Source organism: Hylaeus anthracinus, unplaced genomic scaffold (assembly GCF_026225885.1).
Source record: "Hylaeus anthracinus isolate JK02 unplaced genomic scaffold, UHH_iyHylAnth1.0_haploid 12001, whole genome shotgun sequence".
Lineage (NCBI taxonomy): Eukaryota > Metazoa > Arthropoda > Insecta > Hymenoptera > Colletidae > Hylaeus > Hylaeus anthracinus.
The window spans coordinates 22,592,969-22,613,752 of NW_026534348.1; the positions used below are offsets into that span (position 1 = coordinate 22,592,969).

General features: G+C 33.2%; 3 protein-coding genes and 1 long non-coding RNA gene across 6 annotated transcripts; 3 read left to right on the top strand and 1 right to left on the bottom strand.

The window, feature by feature from the left end:
* Positions 1–4,120: 4,120 nt before the first annotated feature.
* LOC128891301 (uncharacterized) lies at positions 4,121–5,812 on the bottom strand. 2 transcript variants are annotated; one of them, XR_008460785.1, is made up of 2 exons: positions 5,438–5,812; positions 4,121–4,755 (listed from the first exon to the last, which is right to left on the bottom strand). It is a non-coding gene; the product is annotated as an uncharacterized LOC128891301 (long non-coding RNA). The 2 variants fall into 2 exon arrangements; XR_008460784.1 differs by having other exon boundaries at positions 4,121–4,785.
* Positions 5,813–6,311: 499 nt separating this feature from the next.
* LOC128891197 (transcription initiation factor TFIID subunit 1) lies at positions 6,312–14,606 on the top strand. Its single transcript, XM_054150513.1, has 18 exons — positions 6,312–6,972; positions 7,050–7,459; positions 7,538–7,783; positions 7,887–8,006; positions 8,128–8,309; positions 8,404–8,802; positions 8,877–9,117; positions 9,199–9,557; positions 9,662–9,924; positions 10,002–10,363; positions 10,465–11,685; positions 12,035–12,277; positions 12,374–12,812; positions 12,896–13,038; positions 13,196–13,333; positions 13,422–13,557; positions 13,642–13,854; positions 13,926–14,606. Exons 1-18 carry the CDS (start codon positions 6,624–6,626, stop codon positions 14,135–14,137), a joined length of 5,676 nt encoding a protein of 1,891 aa, XP_054006488.1. The 5' UTR covers positions 6,312–6,623; the 3' UTR covers positions 14,138–14,606.
* Positions 14,607–14,612: 6 nt separating this feature from the next.
* On the top strand, positions 14,613–16,149 carry LOC128891230 (protein EFR3 homolog B-like). Its single transcript, XM_054150601.1, has one exon. The coding sequence runs from the start codon at positions 14,617–14,619 to the stop codon at positions 16,132–16,134; it is 1,518 nt and encodes a 505-aa protein (XP_054006576.1). The 5' UTR covers positions 14,613–14,616; the 3' UTR covers positions 16,135–16,149.
* Positions 16,150–16,410: 261 nt separating this feature from the next.
* Positions 16,411–19,805, top strand: LOC128891239 (zinc finger and BTB domain-containing protein 44-like). 2 transcript variants are annotated; one of them, XM_054150621.1, is made up of 6 exons: positions 16,411–16,546; positions 17,203–17,392; positions 17,465–17,641; positions 17,709–18,183; positions 18,651–18,710; positions 19,038–19,805. In XM_054150621.1, the coding sequence occupies exons 1-6, from the start codon at positions 16,518–16,520 to the stop codon at positions 19,424–19,426; spliced, it is 1,320 nt and encodes a 439-aa protein (XP_054006596.1). In that variant the 5' UTR covers positions 16,411–16,517; the 3' UTR covers positions 19,427–19,805. The 2 variants fall into 2 exon arrangements, with proteins under 2 accessions (XP_054006596.1, XP_054006597.1); XM_054150622.1 differs by lacking the exon at positions 16,411–16,546 and adding an exon at positions 16,559–16,895.
* The last annotated feature ends 979 nt before the right edge of the window (positions 19,806–20,784 follow it).

The following is a 20,784-nucleotide window of genomic DNA, read 5'->3' on the forward strand; positions in this document are numbered from 1 at the left end:
TACGCACAACTAAAAAGGTGTATCTTAATTACCCCTGCAAAATTTTACAAATATATTCATAATTTATGGACAAATGTAGGACAATATATAAAGACAATATATAAATAATAAGGACAAATATATTCATGATTTCGCGCTCATAGCCACAATAGCCATAGCATCCCACACCTGTTACCCTGGATACGACCCTGTTGACGGTCATCCTGACAGTACATGGACGAAAAAACTTGGCCTGGCTGGTATCACTGATCGTAGTATCGTACATAAAATATCGCTAATTCGATCCCAAGCTGCTGTGCATTTTTTTTATTCTTATTTTATACTTTGTTCGGTTGCCGAACATCTTGTATAATTTATAAAAAAAAATTTTGATATAAGAGGTAATATGAAATATAAAATACAAACAAATAGCCGAATACTTTCCTGTTTTGCTGTATGTATATCGTGTTTGGTCTCATTGTAATCATAAAAATCTTATAAATACATTGGAAAAAGTTAGATTTAAAAAAATTAATAAATAAAAAAGTTTTATTGTTACATTAGTATTGTCTCGCGCCCGCCGATGTATTTTGGTTCCTAGCTTCGTGCCTTGGATCTCTCTCTCTCCTCTCTCTGTCTCTTTCTATGTTCGCGCTCGGCTGGAGCCGCATGTAAACTTAGAATCGACATCTCAGCTGGTTATTATACCTGCACATATAAGCTTTCGAATAAAACCAAAATCAATAAAATCGGTCCACGAACGACAAAGATATCGTAATATCATATCATGAATGTGTCAAAAACTGCAGCATTTTTCTTTTCTTTTGACAAGAAATTTTTCGTCAACACTTAGCCAATAGAAGCTAAGGCCATTCGTCGATTCGTCGACTCTCGGATCAGTCGGCAAGGCTCGTCGGTCGGAATTGTAATATGGCTGGCACTCATGCCGCTCGTTCATTTCTAACCATTCCTAACCTGTATAACCTGTCAGTTTGGATTTGTGACATTTGGTTTCTTGCAACAAGACTTTCTGACATGCGTTCTGTGTGCTTTTGCAGAACGCATTGCAGGAAGTCTCATTGCAAGAAATTTATTAAAGAAGAAATGAGAAATGAATAGAGATATCAACCATTTCTAACGCACAATTTATTGTATTAGGATACAGTTCATACGTTCACAGAACGCATGGCAAAAAGTCTTGTAACAAATTTAAATAATGAGAAAATGAGAAAATGAACAGAGATCCACTATTTGTAATAGATAATTTATTGTATTACAATAATATAGAAAAAGAGAAGTCAGACTTAGTCCTTTAAGTTCTCAAAAGTACCCACGACACATGACAGAAAGTCTTGTTCCCAGAAATTTAAATGTTACTGATAAAGTGATTACAATAATATAGAAAATGGGAGATCAGTTTGAATCCTTTAAGGTTTTAAAAGTACGCGGAACGCATTGCAGGTAGTTTCATTGCAAGAAATTTATTAAAGAAGAAATGAGAAATGAATAGAGAGATCAACTATTTCTAACGCACAATTTATTGTATTAGGATACAGTTCATACGTTCACAGAACGCATGGCAAAAAGTCTTGTAACAAATTTAAATAATGAGAAAATGAGAAAATGAACAGAGATCCACTATTTGTAATAGATAATTTATTGTATTACAATAATATAGAAAAAGAAAGGTCAGACTTAGTCCTTTAAGTTCTCAAAAATATGCACGACACATGACAGAAAGTCATGTTGCATTTAAATGTTACTGATAAACTGATTAAATTTTTTTTTTAATAAATTGACACATTTTCTATTATTTGAAGTCATTCACTATACAAATTATCTTTGTAAAAAGAAGTGAGATCCCCATAAAAAACTTCAAAAAAGTAAAAAAATTATGCCAAGTACATGAAAAAGTGGAGGCTTCAAGGATTCAAGAAGTTATCATAGAAAAATAAAAGATCCCCATAAAAAAGTACAAGAAAGTGGAAAAAGATGTGAAATCAAAATGAGCTGCCAGTACATGAAAGTCCTTTCCAGTAAAGCGCAAGGTGACACTGTGTAACATAATATCAAATTCGGTGCTTTCCAACTATGCGCAGCTAAAATGCTGTGTTCAACAGTGCAGACTTTCAGACCCTAATGACAACTCATGTAAACTGACTGCGTCGCATTTTGGCGGTGAAATGAAGAAGCTAAATAGTGTATCAACCACAAACTGAGACTGTTTAGACATTTACCTAGATGTCTGTGGGCTGGAAGTCAAATGCTTGGCGTGGCCAGGCAAGGTCAAGGTTTTGACGAATAAACATTATTTTAAAATGTAAAATAGTGAAAATGTACTCATATTGTCAGCGTTTTAAACTGAAAAATTATCCAAAAGCCTGTGAGAGGAGAGATATCTGCGTCAATGAGTGTCCTTAGAAATAATTTAAAACACAATAAAATGGAAATGTACTCATATCGTAAAAGTTTTAAATTGACAAATTATGTAAAAGCCTGCGAGAGAGAAAGTGTGGGTCTTGATGATCTGAGAATGCCTTAGCTGGCTACGCCAAGCATTTGACTTCCAGGCCGCGGACATCAAGGCAAATTTTTAAACAGCCTCAGTTTGTGGATGATATGCTATTTAACTTCTTTATGTCACCGCTAAAGTGTGGAGCAGTCACTTTACATGAATTGTCATTAGGATCTGAACGTCCGCACTGTTGAACACAGCATTTTAGCTGCGCATAGTTAGAAATCACCAAATTTTACATTGTATTATACAGTGTCGCGGTACTTTATCGTTTTTGTCATTGTAAAGAGATTGAACAAAGTTTTTTCTTTAATTTTTTAGACCTTCTTTTTGTACGTTAAAATGACATTGATTTAAGAAAAGAAAACACGCAATAACCATTAAGACGCTGCAAGAACAAAAAAATCGTTTTGAATGAGACGGAAACGTAACGTAAAACAAGTGATCTCTTCTCAAGTTTTCAGATCATGTCGCATGTTTCGCCATCGAGGACATAAGGTAAAAAAAATCAGATGAGTTCGGCCTTTTGCATAGAGTTTGTGGGCACTCTTAACTCAAAAATAATGTAGGCACTTGTATGATTCCTTGATTTTTACTGAAATGGCGTCATGTTTTCTGAAAAGTGGTAGATATGCAAATTTTTAGGTCATTTTGAAATGGATTATATGCGATTAAAAAAAAATGTCATCAAATTGGGAACAAAAGCCTTTTAAAGGAAAGTTTCTCAGCTGTTCAAAACATTCATTGAAATTTTTCTACGATCATGTATTCATGAGTTATAGGCGTTCAAAGTGAAAAGTATCCGTTTTCACATAATCATAAAGAACTCGGCCAATAAAAGTTGTATGGCAAAACCAAAAAAAAAAAAAAACGAAAATAAAGAGAAAAGTTTACTCTATAATACCATTTAATTGAATTTTCCAAGAAAAATTTTTTTCATACAGCGCATACCTTCAAAGTTAACGAAAATGTTTCAACATTCCTTCGTTGTACTTCATTTAAAAAAAAAAAGTGACATGGCCAGACAAAAAAAATGGTGATCTCCTGATTCGAAAACTAGAGATTTCGGTCTACAAAATGGGATTTCCAAATATTTTTTATGACCATTCTTCGCGAAGATATAGTCACTTGAATATGACCAAAATTTTCGAAAAATTTTAGTGATCCCTCAATTTTGTCCAGCAGTGTATAAAGTTATCGCTCGAGCACGGGTGTTATACTTTGGAGAATGATAGAAGATAACATGCTTTCTCATTTTAACACTAGTAAAATCGAACGAATGGAACGTATATCTACAACTAACAGTAGTATTCCGGAAAATACACACGCCAGAGAAAGAGAAAACATTACACACATTCTATCCTCTTTACGCTTGGATTCTCTGCTATCGATAACTATTTCTTCAAAACAACTTGTACGCACAGAATCACTATCCATTTTCAAACTTTCAAACCTTCCTTCATATAACTGTCACGATAAAACGAAATAAATTTAGGACCAAACATAAAAATCGTTGTAAAGACTTACTCACCTACAGCAAGTAGGTATTCCGGTATGATATGTTACGTTAAAAAATTAATTTCAACCTTAAAATAGGCGTAAGGTCATATATAATATGCAGTATACAGTACGTGATATCCAAGAAGTGTATTTCTGATAGAAAATTAAAATAAAAAAAAAATACATCAATCGGGATTCGTACCCGGGGTCAAGCAGCGTTACAATTTAATACTCTACCAATCCATTCAACGAACCTTGCTAGATGCTTTTATTGTACATCGAAAACAAACATCCATTCTGAAAAAAGTCAAAATGGTTTTGCAGTACTACATGCGTACTACGACCCCCATAGGGTGTCGTTGCAAAAGCGATTGCAACATCCGTGCCTTCGCTTTGTTAGTGTGCTTTTTCTTACGTAATTACGTTTAGTCAAAAATAATGTTCATAAACGTTTTACCTTTTTTATTATACAATATTTTTTACATTGCATACTTGTAAGACGATTAAATAAACGCAAGGTACAAAACGCCGAGTATTCATTAACAGTGAGATTTTATTCGTGGAGTTCTCTATACGACGATAGCTGGCCAATGCTGGCCAAGAAGTGACTTTCCGGGCCTGGGAAAGTCTCTGCGTAGCCTTGTCAATGAAGGTTCTTAAAGTGCCTTTGACCTTGTTTATGACCGGGCCTGGCGTCGCAGCGTCGCGCCCTATCGCCATGCGCGCCTGGCCCACGTTTTCGTCACCTCGGCATGGGGCGACTGTCAATGTATCCAGCTATTTCTTACATACTATCATTACATTCCACAAATAACAATTAATTAATTAATTAAAACTTTTTGATACCATGCGATAGTACTTTTCAAGACGAATTCATTAAGCTTTAATGTATTTACCCGATTTTTATTAGTTTTCAAGCTATAACGCTTCAAAGTTTGCTAATTTTCAAGGAAAAATCTTGGTTCGGTCCCATTGATGCAGTAAGCACCGTGGGGTTCTTGAAATCGATACGGAGGGCCTCGCTTGCGATTCCAGGCCCAAGGAAGGAAAACGGGAAAAATATTGACCGCTACTGATGCATTACTTGTACCGCCGAGAATTTCCTAGGTAGGTAATACTTTTCCTGTTTTCCTTCCTTAGGCCTGAAATCCCAAGCGAGACCCTCCGTGTCGATTTCACGAACCCCATGGTGCTTACTACATTAATGGGACCGCCCAGGGCCGAACCAAGATTTTTCCTTGAAAATTAGCAAACTTTGAAACGTTATAGCTTGAAAACTAATAAAAATCGGGTAAATACATTAAAGTTTAATGAATTCGTCTTGAAAAGTACTATCGCATGGTATAAAAAAAAAATATATAGTTGAAAAACGAAACTTGACTATCATATCTTGTTATATAATAAACTTAACAAAAATCCCTTGCATGGGATGCAATTGCTTACCATGCAATTTCCATATTTGAAATTTTGCATTCAGTCGATAGTTTTGGAGTTGGAACGTCTTATCACTAAGGCTGGAACACCCTGTATATGTATAGGTATATACAATATGTAATGCAAAAGTGAATAAACAGTATGATATGATGAAGCGATAGGGCTTATGAAGTGAAGGTTTAATTTTTTACTTTATACCGATGGGCACACAATCGACCACACGCACTCACACAGCACTATGAATGACAGTTCTTTCTTACACCGTGGTTACGGTATCCCGCAAAAAGGCCCGCGTAATTTAGTACCAACAATGTACAAGCGGAGCGCTCAAGTAGAAATCTCCAATTCTTCACAACTTGCATAGCACGAAACTACCAAAGAATATTATTCTATAGAGCAGAGATTTCATAAGCTGAGATTCCTTACTCCACCGCAGGCGGTGCTGCAGTCGGGAATCTTCGCATCTTACAACACTGAGTGCAAGCTGGTGCAAGCGCATCAGTCTTCTCGATTTCATAACGACAACACCATTGTCATTTTATGAGGCGAGGAAGCGACCTTTCCGGCTGATTTTTTTTTAAACTGTTCCTTATAAAATTCCGCTGTGGGGGATAGTTACACATTTTGCAATTTCACTTTTGAAATATGCTAAAAATACGTTCAAAGACAAAACATTTTTTTTTTCAATTTTTTCCAAAAAACGCTTGACGAGACGATAGATTTACTTCCCCTGATTACGAAATGCATAATTATTATATGTTTTTTTCATTATTGTGCCTGAAAAACGGGAAAAACTATCTAGCAGTTCACCTACTAGTAAATCCCTTTGTGAATAGACACATCTGAAGAACATTCATGTACATTCACTTTACTATCTATATAATGCTATCTTTGAGAACATGGCGAACACTTCATGAAATAACTTTACCAAGCTTTACGTAAACAAAACGTAACTTACGATAATTTTGTCTGTAACAGTGATTTGTACATAATAAGAATCCTTACTGTAAATATTAAAAAGTTATGTATATAGAAAACAGTAAATAAATTTACATATGTGTGATATTTTGCTATTTTTGTTAATGAGAGTGTGAAATTGATATGTATTGTCTATAAACTTACTGTGTGGTCAGGGAATCGATCATTTTTGACAGATTAACGTGATATCAATCCGTCGAACTTTTTACTCATAAAAATGGCTGATTCTGAGGATGAAAGTGATAAAGATATAATGTCCGCAATTAATATGACTGGCTTCTTGTTTGGGAACATCGATGACAATGGTCAACTGGAGGATGATATTCTTGATCCAGAGGCAAAGCAACACTTAGCATCGCTTAGTCGTCTTGGTTTGAGTTCGTTTATCCGCGAAATGATGCCAAATGACAATGCTAACGATGAAAAGGATGATGAGGATGACAGTAAACATGAAGAAAAAAATCAAACCTACACTGATAAAGATATAAATTACATAGAAAAGTCACCTAATGCTTTTGATTTCTCTGATATAAATGAATTAGCAGATGATATAAATGAAGAAAGTAGTAAGTATGATATGCACTTAATGTGACAAATGTAATACATTTGTCAATCTATTTCTAAATGTCATCTTTATTGATAGATAAACAAGATCCATTCGAACGAAGAAGTGAAAAAGAGAACGATTATGATGCTGATGATGAAGAAGTTGTTAATAAATCTGATACACAATTAATGCCACCTCCACCAGTGCCTGAGGAAAAGGAAGCGCTTACCGCAGAAGAGGCAGAAGCTGCCCGTCAGAGAAAATTAGAAACACCTCTTGCTTCTATGCTGCCATCTAAATATGCCAATGTTGATGTCACAGAATTATTTCCTGATTTTCGTACTAATAAAGTATTGCGATTTTCAAGATTATTTGGTCCAGGAAAACCTAGCAGTCTTCCACAAATATGGAGAGGTGTTAAAAAGCGACGTAAAAAGAAGCGGCACCATGATCTTAGAGATTCTGATTCTGGATCTGATCAAGATGATAGGAAACCAAAATTTAAAGTATGTGTAGTATATAATATATGACTTCATTTTAAAATAATAATAGTTTCATGTTTTACCAAATAATGCTTATGTTAGGGATGGGTGATGCAATATGGTCCAGATCCAACTCCAGATATGTGTCGATCTGATGATGAAACTAAATTACTATTACCAGTAGAAGATAAAGAACAACATGGTAAAACAGGTGAAAGTGGAGAAAATGGAGACATGGGACCAAAAGTAGCGGATTGGCGGTTTGGACCTGCACAGCTTTGGTATGATATGCTTCAAGTTCCAGAGACTGGTGATGGATTTAATTATGGATTTAAGATTGCAGATAAGGTACTTACACATATGTTTGTTATATATATAGTTTATAGATTTAAATTTAAATTTGAATGCTTCAGAAATATCATAGAAAATACTGTTATTATGTTTCTAATAGACCGATGAACAGAACAATAAAGGAAATACTGAGGAATTTTCTGATGATGCATTTTTAATGGTATCCCAGTTACATTGGGAAGATGATGTTATATGGAATGGCGATGACATAAAGCATAAAGTAAGTAATGTAATGCTATTTTAGTATGAGATAAATCAAACCAGTGTTGAATAAAATGAAAATTGAATAATAATTAATGATTATGATTACCATGTTAAAAAATCGGTAAATATCTTTGAAGGTGTTGCAAAAATTAAATAGTAAAAACAATGCAGCTGGGTGGGTTCCATCTAGTGGAAACAGAACTGCTCAAGCATTTAGTCAACCAGGGAAAGGTACACCTGTTCCTGTTGCATCAAATGTTAGACTTGCTACGTCACAAATTACAACTCCATTACACATGCAGTCACAAAAGAATAAAATGTAAGAAATACATTAGACAAGAAATACAAACAAGAAAGTATTATTTTTATTCAAAAATTTTATCGAGAACTAAAAATCTTCGCCTTGTTAACAGGAATATGAATAAGGGAAATCAACAACAAACACGGGAAGAGAATTATGATGATACTTGGTATTCCATTTTCCCTGTAGAGAATGAAGAATTAGTATATGGGCTTTGGGAGGAAGAAGTAATTTGGGATCCAGAAAACATGAAGAAGATTCCAAAACCTAAAATTCTTACTTTGGATCCAAACGATGAAAACATTGTTCTTGGTATTCCTGATGACATAGATCCAGCATTGCTTCATAAAGATAATGGACCTCAACCGAAAGTGAAAATACCCCACCCACATGTTAAAAAAAGTAAATTATTATTAGGAAAAGCTGGAGTTATTAATGTTTTAGAAGAAGATACTCCACCACCACCACCAAAATCACCCGACAGAGATCCATTTAATATTTCGAACGATACGTAAGTTGATTTTGGAATCATAAAGGTAATATTAATTGTATTAGAACAAAAGTTTGTTGATTTGTTATTTTTAGATACTACATGCCACGATCCTCAGAAACAACGTTACGGTTGAAAGTTGGAGGTGGAAATTTAATACAACACAGTACACCAGTAGTAGAATTACGTGTACCATTTGTTCAAACTCATATGGGACCCATGCGACTTCGAAATTTCCATAGACCACCATTAAGAAGGTTTAGTCATGGTCCACTCGCGCATCCTGGACCTCATTCTGTTTTGCCGTTATTGAAACATATAAAAAAGAAAGCTAAAGTATGTATTATTTTTTATTGATATACTTGATAAAGATATACTGCTATACTTGATATACGAAAATTAATATTTATACTTTAGCAAAGGGAGCAAGAAAGAATTGCATCTGGCGGAGGGGACGTCTTTTTTATGAGAACTCCTGAAGATTTGACTGGTAAAGATGGGGAACTAGTACTCGTCGAATTCTCGGAAGAGCATCCTCCATTAATGAACCAAGTAGGAATGTGCTCTAAGGTAAAAAATTATTATAAAAGAAAGGCCGGAAAAGACCAGGGTCCACAAAAATATAAATACGGTGAAACTGCTTATGCGCATACCAGTCCATTCTTAGGAATTCTTACACCTGGTCAAAGTATACAAGCGATTGAAAACAACATGTACAGAGCACCGATCTACGAACATAGAATACCAGAGACGGACTTCCTAGTTATCAGGACAAGGTAAAGTGATAGGATTTAAGAAAATTTGTTGTTACTGTTTTTTAGTATTCTAACACGAATGGTGTGGTAAGATGGCATTTAATGAAATATACTCTCACATATAGGCAGCAATATTATGTCAGAGAAGTGGATGCCATATTCGTTGCGGGACAAGAGTGCCCGCTGTATGAAGTACCGGGTCCCAATTCTAAGAGAGCCAATAATTTTGTGAGGGACTTCTTACAAGTTTTTATATACAGATTATTTTGGAAGTCTACAGATACACCTCGACGTATCAAAATGGATGACATTAAAAAAGCATTTCCATCGCACAGCGAAAGCAGTATTAGAAAACGCTTGAAGTTATGTGCCGATTTCAAAAGAACAGGTATTTACATATGACGACAAAATTTGCACAAACATAATCTAATAAATTGATATAAATATTGAAAGTTTTTGCATTAGGCATGGACTCTAATTGGTGGGTTATAAAGCCGGACTTTAGATTACCAACCGAAGAAGAGATTAGAGCAATGGTATCTCCAGAACAGTGTTGCGCTTACTTTAGTATGATTGCGGCGGAACAACGATTAAAAGATGCTGGTTATGGCGAAAAGTTTCTTTTTACTCCTCAAGATGACGACGACGAGGAGATGCAATTAAAAATGGATGACGAAGTTAAAGTTGCACCTTGGAATACAACACGAGCATACATTCAGGCTATGAAAGGCAAGTGCTTGTTACAATTGGCAGGACCAGCAGATCCAACAGGATGTGGCGAAGGATTCTCTTATGTCAGAGTTCCAAATAAACCAACAATTAGTAAGGTAAATGTACTAGAATGATTGTGTAGCAGGTGCTCATAACATCAATGAAATTACACCCTTTGTTCTTATAATTCATACGTTCCTTTCTTAAAATAAATTAGGAAGAACAAGAAGCTCAACCAAAAAGAACTGTAACTGGAACTGATGCTGATTTACGAAGACTATCGTTAAATAATGCCAAAGCATTGCTTCGTAAATTTGGTGTTCCCGAGGAAGAAATTAAAAAATTATCGCGATGGGAGGTTATAGACGTAGTTAGAACATTGTCCACGGAAAAAGCTAAAGCTGGAGAGGAGGGAATGACGAAATTCTCGCGAGGTAATCGATTTTCTATTGCCGAGCATCAAGAGAGATACAAAGAAGAATGTCAAAGAATTTTCGACCTACAAAATCGCGTATTGTCCTCCAATGAAGTTTTGAGTACTGACGAAGGCGAGAGTTCGGAAGAAGATAGTTCCGAAATTGAGGAAATGGGCAAGAATATAGAAAATATGCTTTCCAATAAGAAAACGAGCACCCAACTATCTCTTGAACGAGAAGAGCAACAGAGGCACGAGTTGCGAAAGATGCTAATGGGCGAAATGCAAGAGCAAGATAAGAAGAGTAAGGAGAAAAAGAAAGATGACGAAGAAGACAGTCCTGTAAATAACTTTAACGCGCAGCAGGGTAGGGTTCTTAAGATTTATCGGACATTTAGAAATCCAGAGGGAAAAGAATTTACAAGGGTAGAATTGGTTAGAAAGCCAGCGGTGATAGATACATATATAAAAATTAGAAACTCAAAAGATGAAGCATTCATTAAGCAATTCGCAACTCTGGATGAGGCACAGAAAGAAGAAATGAAGAGAGAGAAAAGAAGAATTCAGGAACAATTGCGTAGAATTAAGCGAAATCAAGAACGTGAACGTATGCTCGGTGGTCCAATGTCGGGAAACAACGCGTCATCACATAATATATTCGACCGTAGTAATACCAATACACCAACCACTACATCCTCAAACAGTATCCTTCCATTCTGTAATTCCTTCCAATCTACTTCTCCTGCTTCTAAACATCCTAAACCTGAAGTTTCTCCTTCTAAACGTAAAAAACCTAAACTAAAACCAGATCTTAAATTGAAATGTGGTGCTTGCGGTAACGTAGGCCACATGCGTACGAATAAAGCTTGTCCTTTGTATCAAAATAGCATAACCACAGCACCAGTGAATGTTGCGATGACAGAGGAACAAGAAGAAGAAATTGAGAAACAGCTTAACACGGATGACCAAGATCTCGTCAATGTAGATGGAACTAAAGTGAAGTTATCATCTAAATTGATTAAGGTAAGTTGTTTGTTTAATCACTTTTTAACAAAGTCAGTGCTGAAATAATGTATGTATCACTAGAGTTGTCAACATTTTATTCAAATTATAAATAACACATAAAAACAGTATTGAAGTATTCAGATAAGGTATAACTTCATTCTATAAATCAAATTTTAATGTTTATTCGACTATTAATCTATAAAAACTGTTTATCTTTTAGTCGTCGTTCAAAATGTTTATTTAATAAGTATTTTAACATATTAAGGACCGCTCACGAGTTTTCTTGTGTTTTCTACACGCAGTTTCTAGATGTGCGGTCCTTAATGTGTTAAGAATTGTATCAATTCATGATTTTGTGTTATTGCAGCATGCCGAAGAAATGAAGAGACGTACGTTACTATTGAAAGTACCCAAAGAGGCTGTAAATTCGAAAAAACGAAGAAGAGCTACTGGAGACGATCATTGTGATTACCTTAAACGACAACAACGACCTGCTAATAGACGTAGAACTGATCCTGTTGTTGTCATGTCTACAATGTTAGAAAGCATACTTAACGAAATGCGAGACTTACCTGATGTTCAGCCTTTCCTATTTCCCGTTAATGCTAAAGTATGTTTCACGTGTATGGAACATTTTTATATCAATTATTGTATAATTGTTTACAAGTTTAAAATTGATTTATAAACTTCACGATTTTTTTATTAGGCTGTTCCCGACTATTATAAAATTATACAAAAACCTATGGATTTACAAACAATACGTGAGAACTTGAGATTAAAGAAATACCAAAGTCGAGAAGAATTTTTGGCTGATGTTAATCAAATTGTGGAAAATTCAACGTTATATAATGGATCGAAAAGTTCATTGACGGTGGCAGCTAAACGTATGTTGGAAACATGCGTAGAAAGACTCGGTGAAAAGGAAGATCGTCTAATGAGACTAGAGAAAGCAATTAATCCTCTACTTGACGATAACGATCAAGTTGCTCTTACATTCATCTTAGATAATGTTGTTAATAACAAATTGAAATCTATGACAGAAGCTTGGCCATTCTTGAAACCAGTGAATAAAAAATTGGTGAAGGATTACTACACTGTTATCAAAAGGCCTATGGATTTAGAAACTATATCCAAAAAAGTATCTGGTAAGTTGATGCGCACTATCACTGATATTCAATGGTTTTTATTTATTGTAGCTATTTTATTAAATTCGATTATTTTATTTCAGCACATAAGTACCATAATAGGCATGAGTTTCACCGAGATATTGAACAAATTTTGGAAAATTGTACAATATATAATGGAAAGGAATCTGTATATACAAACAAAGCAGAGTTGCTTGTAAAAGTTTGCAAAGAAACATTAGATGAGGTAACTACACAAGTATTTACTTTGATGATTATTTCATTTTAATTAAATTGCATTTTACAATCACAACTAACTAATGTCACTAATATCAAATTATAATAAAATATGTTATTATTATTGCATTTTTGTTGTTGTACTGATCGTAACTAATATCTTGCAGTATGATGAACACCTAATGCAATTGGAAAATAACATACTATTAGTACAAAAACGAGCAATGGAACAAGCAGATATGGATCCTTTGTGGCTTGGTCCAGAGGAAGAAAATTATACCATTCCAGAACCAGAGTTCCGAGGAGTACTATTTTCACATTCATTGTCATTTTTATTTGTCTTTTACAATATTATCACAATAAGCTTCATAAACTTGATGATGTTTTGTGCAGAGTCAAACGAGTTCACCAGAAAATCCATTTGGAAAGTCGAATATGGACGACTTTGATTTTGTAGATGTCGAAGGAGATATGGAAGGTGATGGCAGTAGAAGTGCCAATTCAAAGAAAAAGGATGTCCTCGAAGAAGGTAAAAGAAATCACAAAATTGTCATCGAACTTGTATACTTCTCTTACTTCACTGTAACTTTAACATTAATTTATTTCGCTTCAGATCTACAATTCTCCAGTGAAGACGAATTCGATGAAGTTCCATTTGGTACAGATGAACAGTCCGAAAATGCTGAGATCGATACACTTGAACTGAATGAAGTTCGAGAAGGTGGAGTAGTATTAGCGGATGATGACAGTCAGCAAGCAGCAGAAGCAATGGTTCAATTGGGTAATGTCGGTTTTTATATGGCGGATCAACAATTGCTTCAGCAAGGTTGGTAACATACAAAACGGTGCATTGGATATGTCGATTGAATTTATAAATTGTATATATTTTTATTATAGATGAAAGTATGGATGTCGATCCAAATTATGATCCTTCAGACTTTTTACTAGCTGGTTTACCAGCAAGGGATGACAAAGGGCAAAATAAGATACAAGATGATTTGGCTGTATCCGAAAGCGACGATGATGCAGAAAATAACGCTCAACACAAACGAAAGACACCACAGTTATCGCAGCCAGAGGAGGATGTTGGCGGTGACTTGTGGTTCTAAGGAGGTTTTCAGACTTATTTTAAGTAAAAATATTGTTTTATAGTAAATATCTTAAATCAAAAAATTTATCTATAATATTACAAAATGTAATGAAACATGAAATATTTATTTCCTATAGGAATAATTGAATTTCAATATTTGAAATGACATCAATCGTGTATGATTTCATTGTGTAAAAAATAGACAAAATTATTTAAATTTTTCAATGCATATCTATGAATATTATGTGCACATACATGTAAATATATAATGAAAAATTGTTTCTTAAGTTCTACGCGTACAATTATTTAATTTGTTTTTTTAGCTAGGATAAAAGTTCATAAAAAAATAGTTGTATAATATAAACAAATATTGTATATTTTTACATATTGAAGATTTATGTAAAAACTGCATATTCAGTTGTGTTTACCGAAAATATGTTTCTAACCAAAATTATATTTGTAATGTGTTCTACCATTTAAGTGCAATACCGTTTAGTAATGATTTCAGATCAGAAACTAAAAAGCAAAATAGAATATTTACATACAGTATGTTCCATGATGCTTTCACATTCGCTACGGGATCAAGATAAAATACTGAACAATATAATAACTATAACGAAAAGTGCATTACAAGAGCAATTATTAACCTACGAACCCAACGTTATCATTATATGTGCGCTTAAACTTTTTTTATATTATGACGAAAATTTGTCCTACACTGGAAATCTATGCGAATGGAAACGTCGAAAAAAACGTCGTCTTGCGAAAGAATGTTATAATAGTTTATTGCAAATATATATTCCTAAAAAATCTAAGGAAATTCTTGAAGCAGTGCTAGACATGATTTACGAAGACAAGCTTTGGGAGTTTGAAACTTTTTGTTTTGAAGTTATGTGCAATCTGTTGGAATGTGGTCTTAGTGGAGCATTAATGATTCATGCGATATGGGACAAAATTGAAGCTCCAAATATGAATATAGAAGACACAAGAAAAATCATAAGAATATTGTATGAACTGTTAGATATTTATATTTGGCCAGGTACTCATGATACCGTATTAGTCATTGAAAGAATTTTAAATCTCTTCTACATCAGTGTGACTACTACACAATTTAATAATTCTATATCATACGCAATGCTAAAAAAGGGCCTTGAAGTTTGTATCATAAATATAGTCAAACATATATGCAACGATCATCTTCTCATCATAATACAACATATGTGTTCGTGGGCTGTTGAAGAAGGAACGACTGATGAAATTATTTTAGAATTTGGTAGTACACTTGAATATACATCTTACATGCATGAAGTAACGCTATATGAAAAAACCTTAACACCAAAGATATTCCCATTGTTGATGAAAATGATAGGATCAAAAAGTAAAATAACGAGTTTATTAGGAAATAGAGTTATTCAATATTTACTTGATCGGAAGGACAATAAAATCAATTTTGATACGCCTAAAATATTTTTTGAGGACACTCAGTTTGATCTCACGATAAGTGAGTGTTTTAAAGAAGATAAACTATTCTGCAAACTTCATCGAGAGATTCTGCATGACAGTCTTTTAAAGAGTATTATAAGTCATTGTTCGTCGCGTATGAATTTGGAAACAACATATTGTACAATTTGTTTGATTGCAATAGAAATTCCATGTGGATTTACTGCAGCAGCTATAGTTTGTCTAATAATGAACTTACAAGACTTAACTTTAAAACAACATAAAGATAATCCCGAAGTGTCCTATCACTTGCATGCTACAGTAATAGCAATTATGTCTCTCTTGTGTTGGATTCATAAAGCTAGAGTATTTTACGAGTATGTAAATAAAATTATGTTGGAAAGGGCACAATGGGCTCCACACCTAAATCCGCCTTTTCAATCTCAATATAATTTTGCAGCACATCATATTCTATGGAATAAACCAGATTTATTTTTCGTAGACTGGGAAGCTCGTTATGGCTTATGGAAATGTTTTCGTTTGCGTAGAAATGAGGACGATGAAGACGATATATAACTATATGTTGAATATTGCGATTATATAGCTATGTAATCACTGAGAAATAAATTTTCTATTATTAAGTAACATTAATATTCCATGTAAAATTAGACTGAAATTATTTTTCATATCAATGGATTTATTTTAGTAACCGAATGTAAAGTATGACTATAAATAATAATAATTTACTAGAATCACTAACTTTTTCTTGGTTAATTCAAGATTTACTCTCAATTTATAACTTTAAATATAATCCCACATACTTTCGTAATTATAAAATCAGAATTAAAAATGGTTGTGTTTCAATATTTACCATATAGTGTATTTCCTAATTCTACGTTTTAAAGAAAGAACAATAATTGTCATTCGTAGCAAAGTATTCATCGAAAAAGTATCTCTTTATGTACACCAATATTTTATGTAAAACAATGTTAGTATAGTTAAAATCTGTTCGTTACTGAAAGGCGCGATAATTTATCTCGAATAATTCATATGTTCGCCCATCTTATACCGCTCTAAACACGCTTTGATTCGTGAAATATTTGTTTTGTAAACTACAAATTGTATAATTTGGAATTTGATATAACTGTTTGGAAACCAATGAAACGTTTCTTTGTAGTTCCACAAAAATTGAAAAGAAAGTGGTGACAATGAAATTAAATTGATTTTTCAAGTGCTATACGAATTGTAGTTATTAAAATTGTATTGTTTACATAACGATCGAACTACAGCGTCCACTGGATTATTTTCGTCAGACCTTAAATTGCGTTTTAATAAAGGTTAACTTTTTAAATTAATTATAACATTTATTATTCCTTCATTACTAGTTTATCTTTTCATAATAATGAACCTTTATCATTTTTAAATATAAACAATTTCATAAAGTATCCAACTACTGCATAAACATTAATATTCAATGTGGTGTACAGTAGAAATAAAGAAACTCTATTAATATGAATCACATTGCTTAAGATAAAATATGAGTTAACCATTTATACATAATATGTACAAACTGTTAAAATATATAAGTACCAATTTTGTGCTGCTGATTTCTGTTTTTCCATTCATTTAAAAATTTCTTTTTAGAGAAACAATGTCTGGAGAACAGTTTTCGCTAGTTTGGAATAGTTTTCCAAGAAATTTATCATCTGGATTATATACGTTATTAACCGATGAACAGTTAGTCGATGTAACATTAGCAGCAGAGGGTCAAATATTACGTGCACATAAATTAATATTATCAGTTTGTAGTACGTACTTCAGAGATCTCTTCAAGGTTTGTTTCTTTTTGTTTATTATCATTTATTATTGTTACTGCTATGGTATTAAAATTCTTGCGATAATATAGGGAAATTCTTGTAAACATCCAATCGTGATTCTAAAAGATGTCAATTACCGTGATTTGTCAGCGATGCTTCACTTTATGTACCAAGGAGAAGTTAATATTAAACAGGAAGACATAGCAAGTTTTTTAAAGGTAGCAGAAACCTTACAAATTAAAGGTTTAACCACAGAAACTGAAGAGGTATGTATGTTAATTGAAATGTAACATTTTAATTGTGCAATAAAATTAACTACTGTCTGAATCGTAGAAACTTGAGGAATCTCTAACAGAAAATGTACAATTGGATCAGCTATTCAGCTCAAAAAAGAGCAGTATTAATTCTACTGTGTCTGATTTAAATGTTTCCACTTGTGAAACTTCAAAACAATTAATGCAAGAGGATCAACAAGCTGAGAAACAGGATGCATCTTCAAACGGAGAATTACATAACAAAGAATTAATAGAAACTAATACAATCAGTGATGCATGCTATCATCAAGATTCTACCTCTGATTCAGCTTACAATGTTCAAGAGAGGCATCCTACACAGAACAATGACTGCAGAAGTATAGATACAGAAAGCAATGAGGAGGAACCATTAGACTGTACAGCTGACATTAATCATATAGATACTAAACATGAACCATTGGATTATACTCTTGATGTGGATTCGGAAACAGGATATAGAACATATTTGCCTAGTGAACCAGTTTACAAACCTGAAGATAATCTACAGAGAAAAGGTATTAATTCCTTGCTTTTTATTTGTGTAAAGATTAAAGAGAATTATGTAATTAGTAGGCTGATAACTACAAAGACGTCAGCTGGAGGCAAAAAGTACAACGTTTGCAGGGCGAATGTATACTTCAAAATGAGATGATTAAAATTAGCCAAGAGGCTGTACAGATATTGGCAGCTTTATTGCCATGTAAAAGATTTGAGACACTCAACTGCTATCATCGGTGGATGTGCACAATATTAAACCCAGATTATAACATGTTTGACATTTACATGTTGTAAAAAGTTTTTATGCATACATGCATTGTCTATATACAGAAGAAATTAATTTTATGATGAATTCAATTACACATTTGCATGCTTACATTATTGGGTGTTTCAAATCTAAATTTCATAATCTTACACAATTACACAGCTATGTTTCATAATTTACAATAGTGAGATGCTTAATAAACAATATTGTACTTTACAGATTTTTTACCAGATATGCGATTAGTTCCCTACAATCAGGATGCACAAAGTCAGCCATTTGGTATGTATTTTGCTTTTTATTTTTTGATTTTACAACCAACTAATTTACGAATTATATAATTTTCAAGAAATGTCAGGGACTTAGGATAAATAAAACCAATATATATATTAAATATAATAAGTAAGCCAACATTAATATTAATATTAAGACAAATATTAATAAGTTAATATTGGCAAATACTATTGTTTCTTAATGTTACATTATAGCTCATAGAATGATAAATACAATATCAGTCGTCTTCGATAATTGATTATACAAGCATTACACTATATTAATTCACTCAGCTACGAACTTTGTTCAGTACGCTATATTATTTTGATTTATTAGGTTTGAACAATATGACTAGTCTTCAAGGTGAATTTATGTATGAAAGTGGTTGTCATGGGAAAGGTCGACGAACTATTAAAGGTATCTCCAATAATACTCTACCTTTGGAAACAACTCTGCGTGTTGTATCCGAGCTGGGACCAACGCTCCGTATGGAAAGAGGCAAAGTAATTCGAATGTATTCGTGTCCATGGTGTCTTCGTCACTTTACGCGTAAGGAGAATCTCAAACTGCATGTTCGTTATATTCACGGACCGCTTGAAAGTCTAACGTGTAAGCTTTGTGGTAATAAATACAAGAATAGTAATAGCTTACGTGTACATTCGTATCTTTATCATAATGCTAAACGAGACAAGTATAGTAAGCCACTCGTAGATGGTGGCGTATGAAATTAAGAAAAAAGAAAAAAGAAAACTGACACTAATGTTTACAATACACGTTTTGATGCGTTATATCAAACGTAGTAATACATAAAATTTCGCGTATTACTAATGACGAAATTTATGAAATTATTTAATGGTTTTTACTTATGTAATCCCTCCTCCTGGTTTGATTGAGGTAGTTTATACAAACTGATAAATATAGAAGAACAGAATGTTCTCTTGATTTCTTAAGGTGTTTGCTTTCCAAACATTAGGAACTACGAACAATAACATATTTTATATAAAGCAGGTTAATTTTTAAGAAGAAACAATTGTAAATATATATATGTATATTGATATACCATTTTGTAAATGTACCATTTTTAATAAAATAAATTGACTGAAATCATGCAATTTTATCTCTTTCCTACTAAAATACAGCTATTTGAATAAAAAGGTCGAAAAAATCTATTTGTCGTAAAATCATATAAAGATGTAGTTGATACAACGTGATCTGATAATATTGTAACTTCATCTACGAGTATGATATAGATTTGGTACACAAACAGATCGTCTTGTATTGTAAATAAGAATTTACCAAACAATGGCAATTTAGCAAACTTTCCGTTTCATTTAAAAAATATCTGCATGTCCTCCTGATATGTTTTCAAAAATTAAAACTTTTTGACTTGACTTGGTTTGGTATTATATTATATTCGGTATTATTCCTATTCAATCGGTGTGTTTTCCAGATACTTATTCGAGCATCTTTGCAAAATTTGTTTTTTTTTCGTATCAGAACATGATGTTTGAGGATGTTGCATTGTAGCATTGTATTTATTGAATCAAAATGTGGTCCGTAAGTTTACAAGTAGAGGTGCCACGAATATCCATTATTTTAGAAACCTTGACTACCGCTATCTATGTATAACATGCTGAAGTTTCAAATAATCCAGTTGAGTTATCTAATGTTGGTAAAAAGAAATATTTTCCAATAAACTTGGAATCTTTGTAGTAGATAGCGCCTTAGAGCATATTTTATTTTTTTATTTTAGTGTGTAGATAAGTGTGTAGATATCCTCTACATTGCACTGTCTTACAACTATAATCACAATATAGGCGTTTCCTTGTAACTAGTTTACAAGATATTTTATGTTAAGAATTACATATTAATTGTAACTAAACCTACTTGTACTTTCCTTATTCTACGGCTATGTATATTAAACTTACGATCTATATTTTTGAGCATCGTTTGGATATATATACTTATTGTTGATTATCACATTATTTTGTACTAGCTTTTCCTAATTTGACGCACCAATCTTTTTTTTTTTGTAAATAGGCTAAGGATTTACTATCAATTGACTTAACTTTGTTCTATTCCC

Bases quoted from the DNA above. Each gene is read 5' to 3' on its own strand.
- LOC128891197 (XM_054150513.1), top strand. From the start codon at position 6,624: ATGGCTGATTCTGAGGATGAAAGTGATAAAGATATAATGTCCGCAATT. The intron at 7,460-7,537 runs GTATGTGTAGTA...TGCTTATGTTAG, and splicing joins ATAGGAAACCAAAATTTAAA to GGATGGGTGATGCAATATGG. The intron at 13,334-13,421 runs GTACTATTTTCA...TGTTTTGTGCAG, and splicing joins CAGAACCAGAGTTCCGAGGA to AGTCAAACGAGTTCACCAGA.
- LOC128891230 (XM_054150601.1), top strand. From the start codon at position 14,617: ATGATTTCAGATCAGAAACTAAAAAGCAAAATAGAATATTTACATACA.
- LOC128891239 (XM_054150621.1), top strand. From the start codon at position 16,518: ATGTACACCAATATTTTATGTAAAACAAT. The intron at 16,547-17,202 runs GTTAGTATAGTT...ATTTCTTTTTAG, and splicing joins AATATTTTATGTAAAACAAT to AGAAACAATGTCTGGAGAAC. The intron at 18,184-18,650 runs GTATTAATTCCT...TGTACTTTACAG, and splicing joins AGATAATCTACAGAGAAAAG to ATTTTTTACCAGATATGCGA.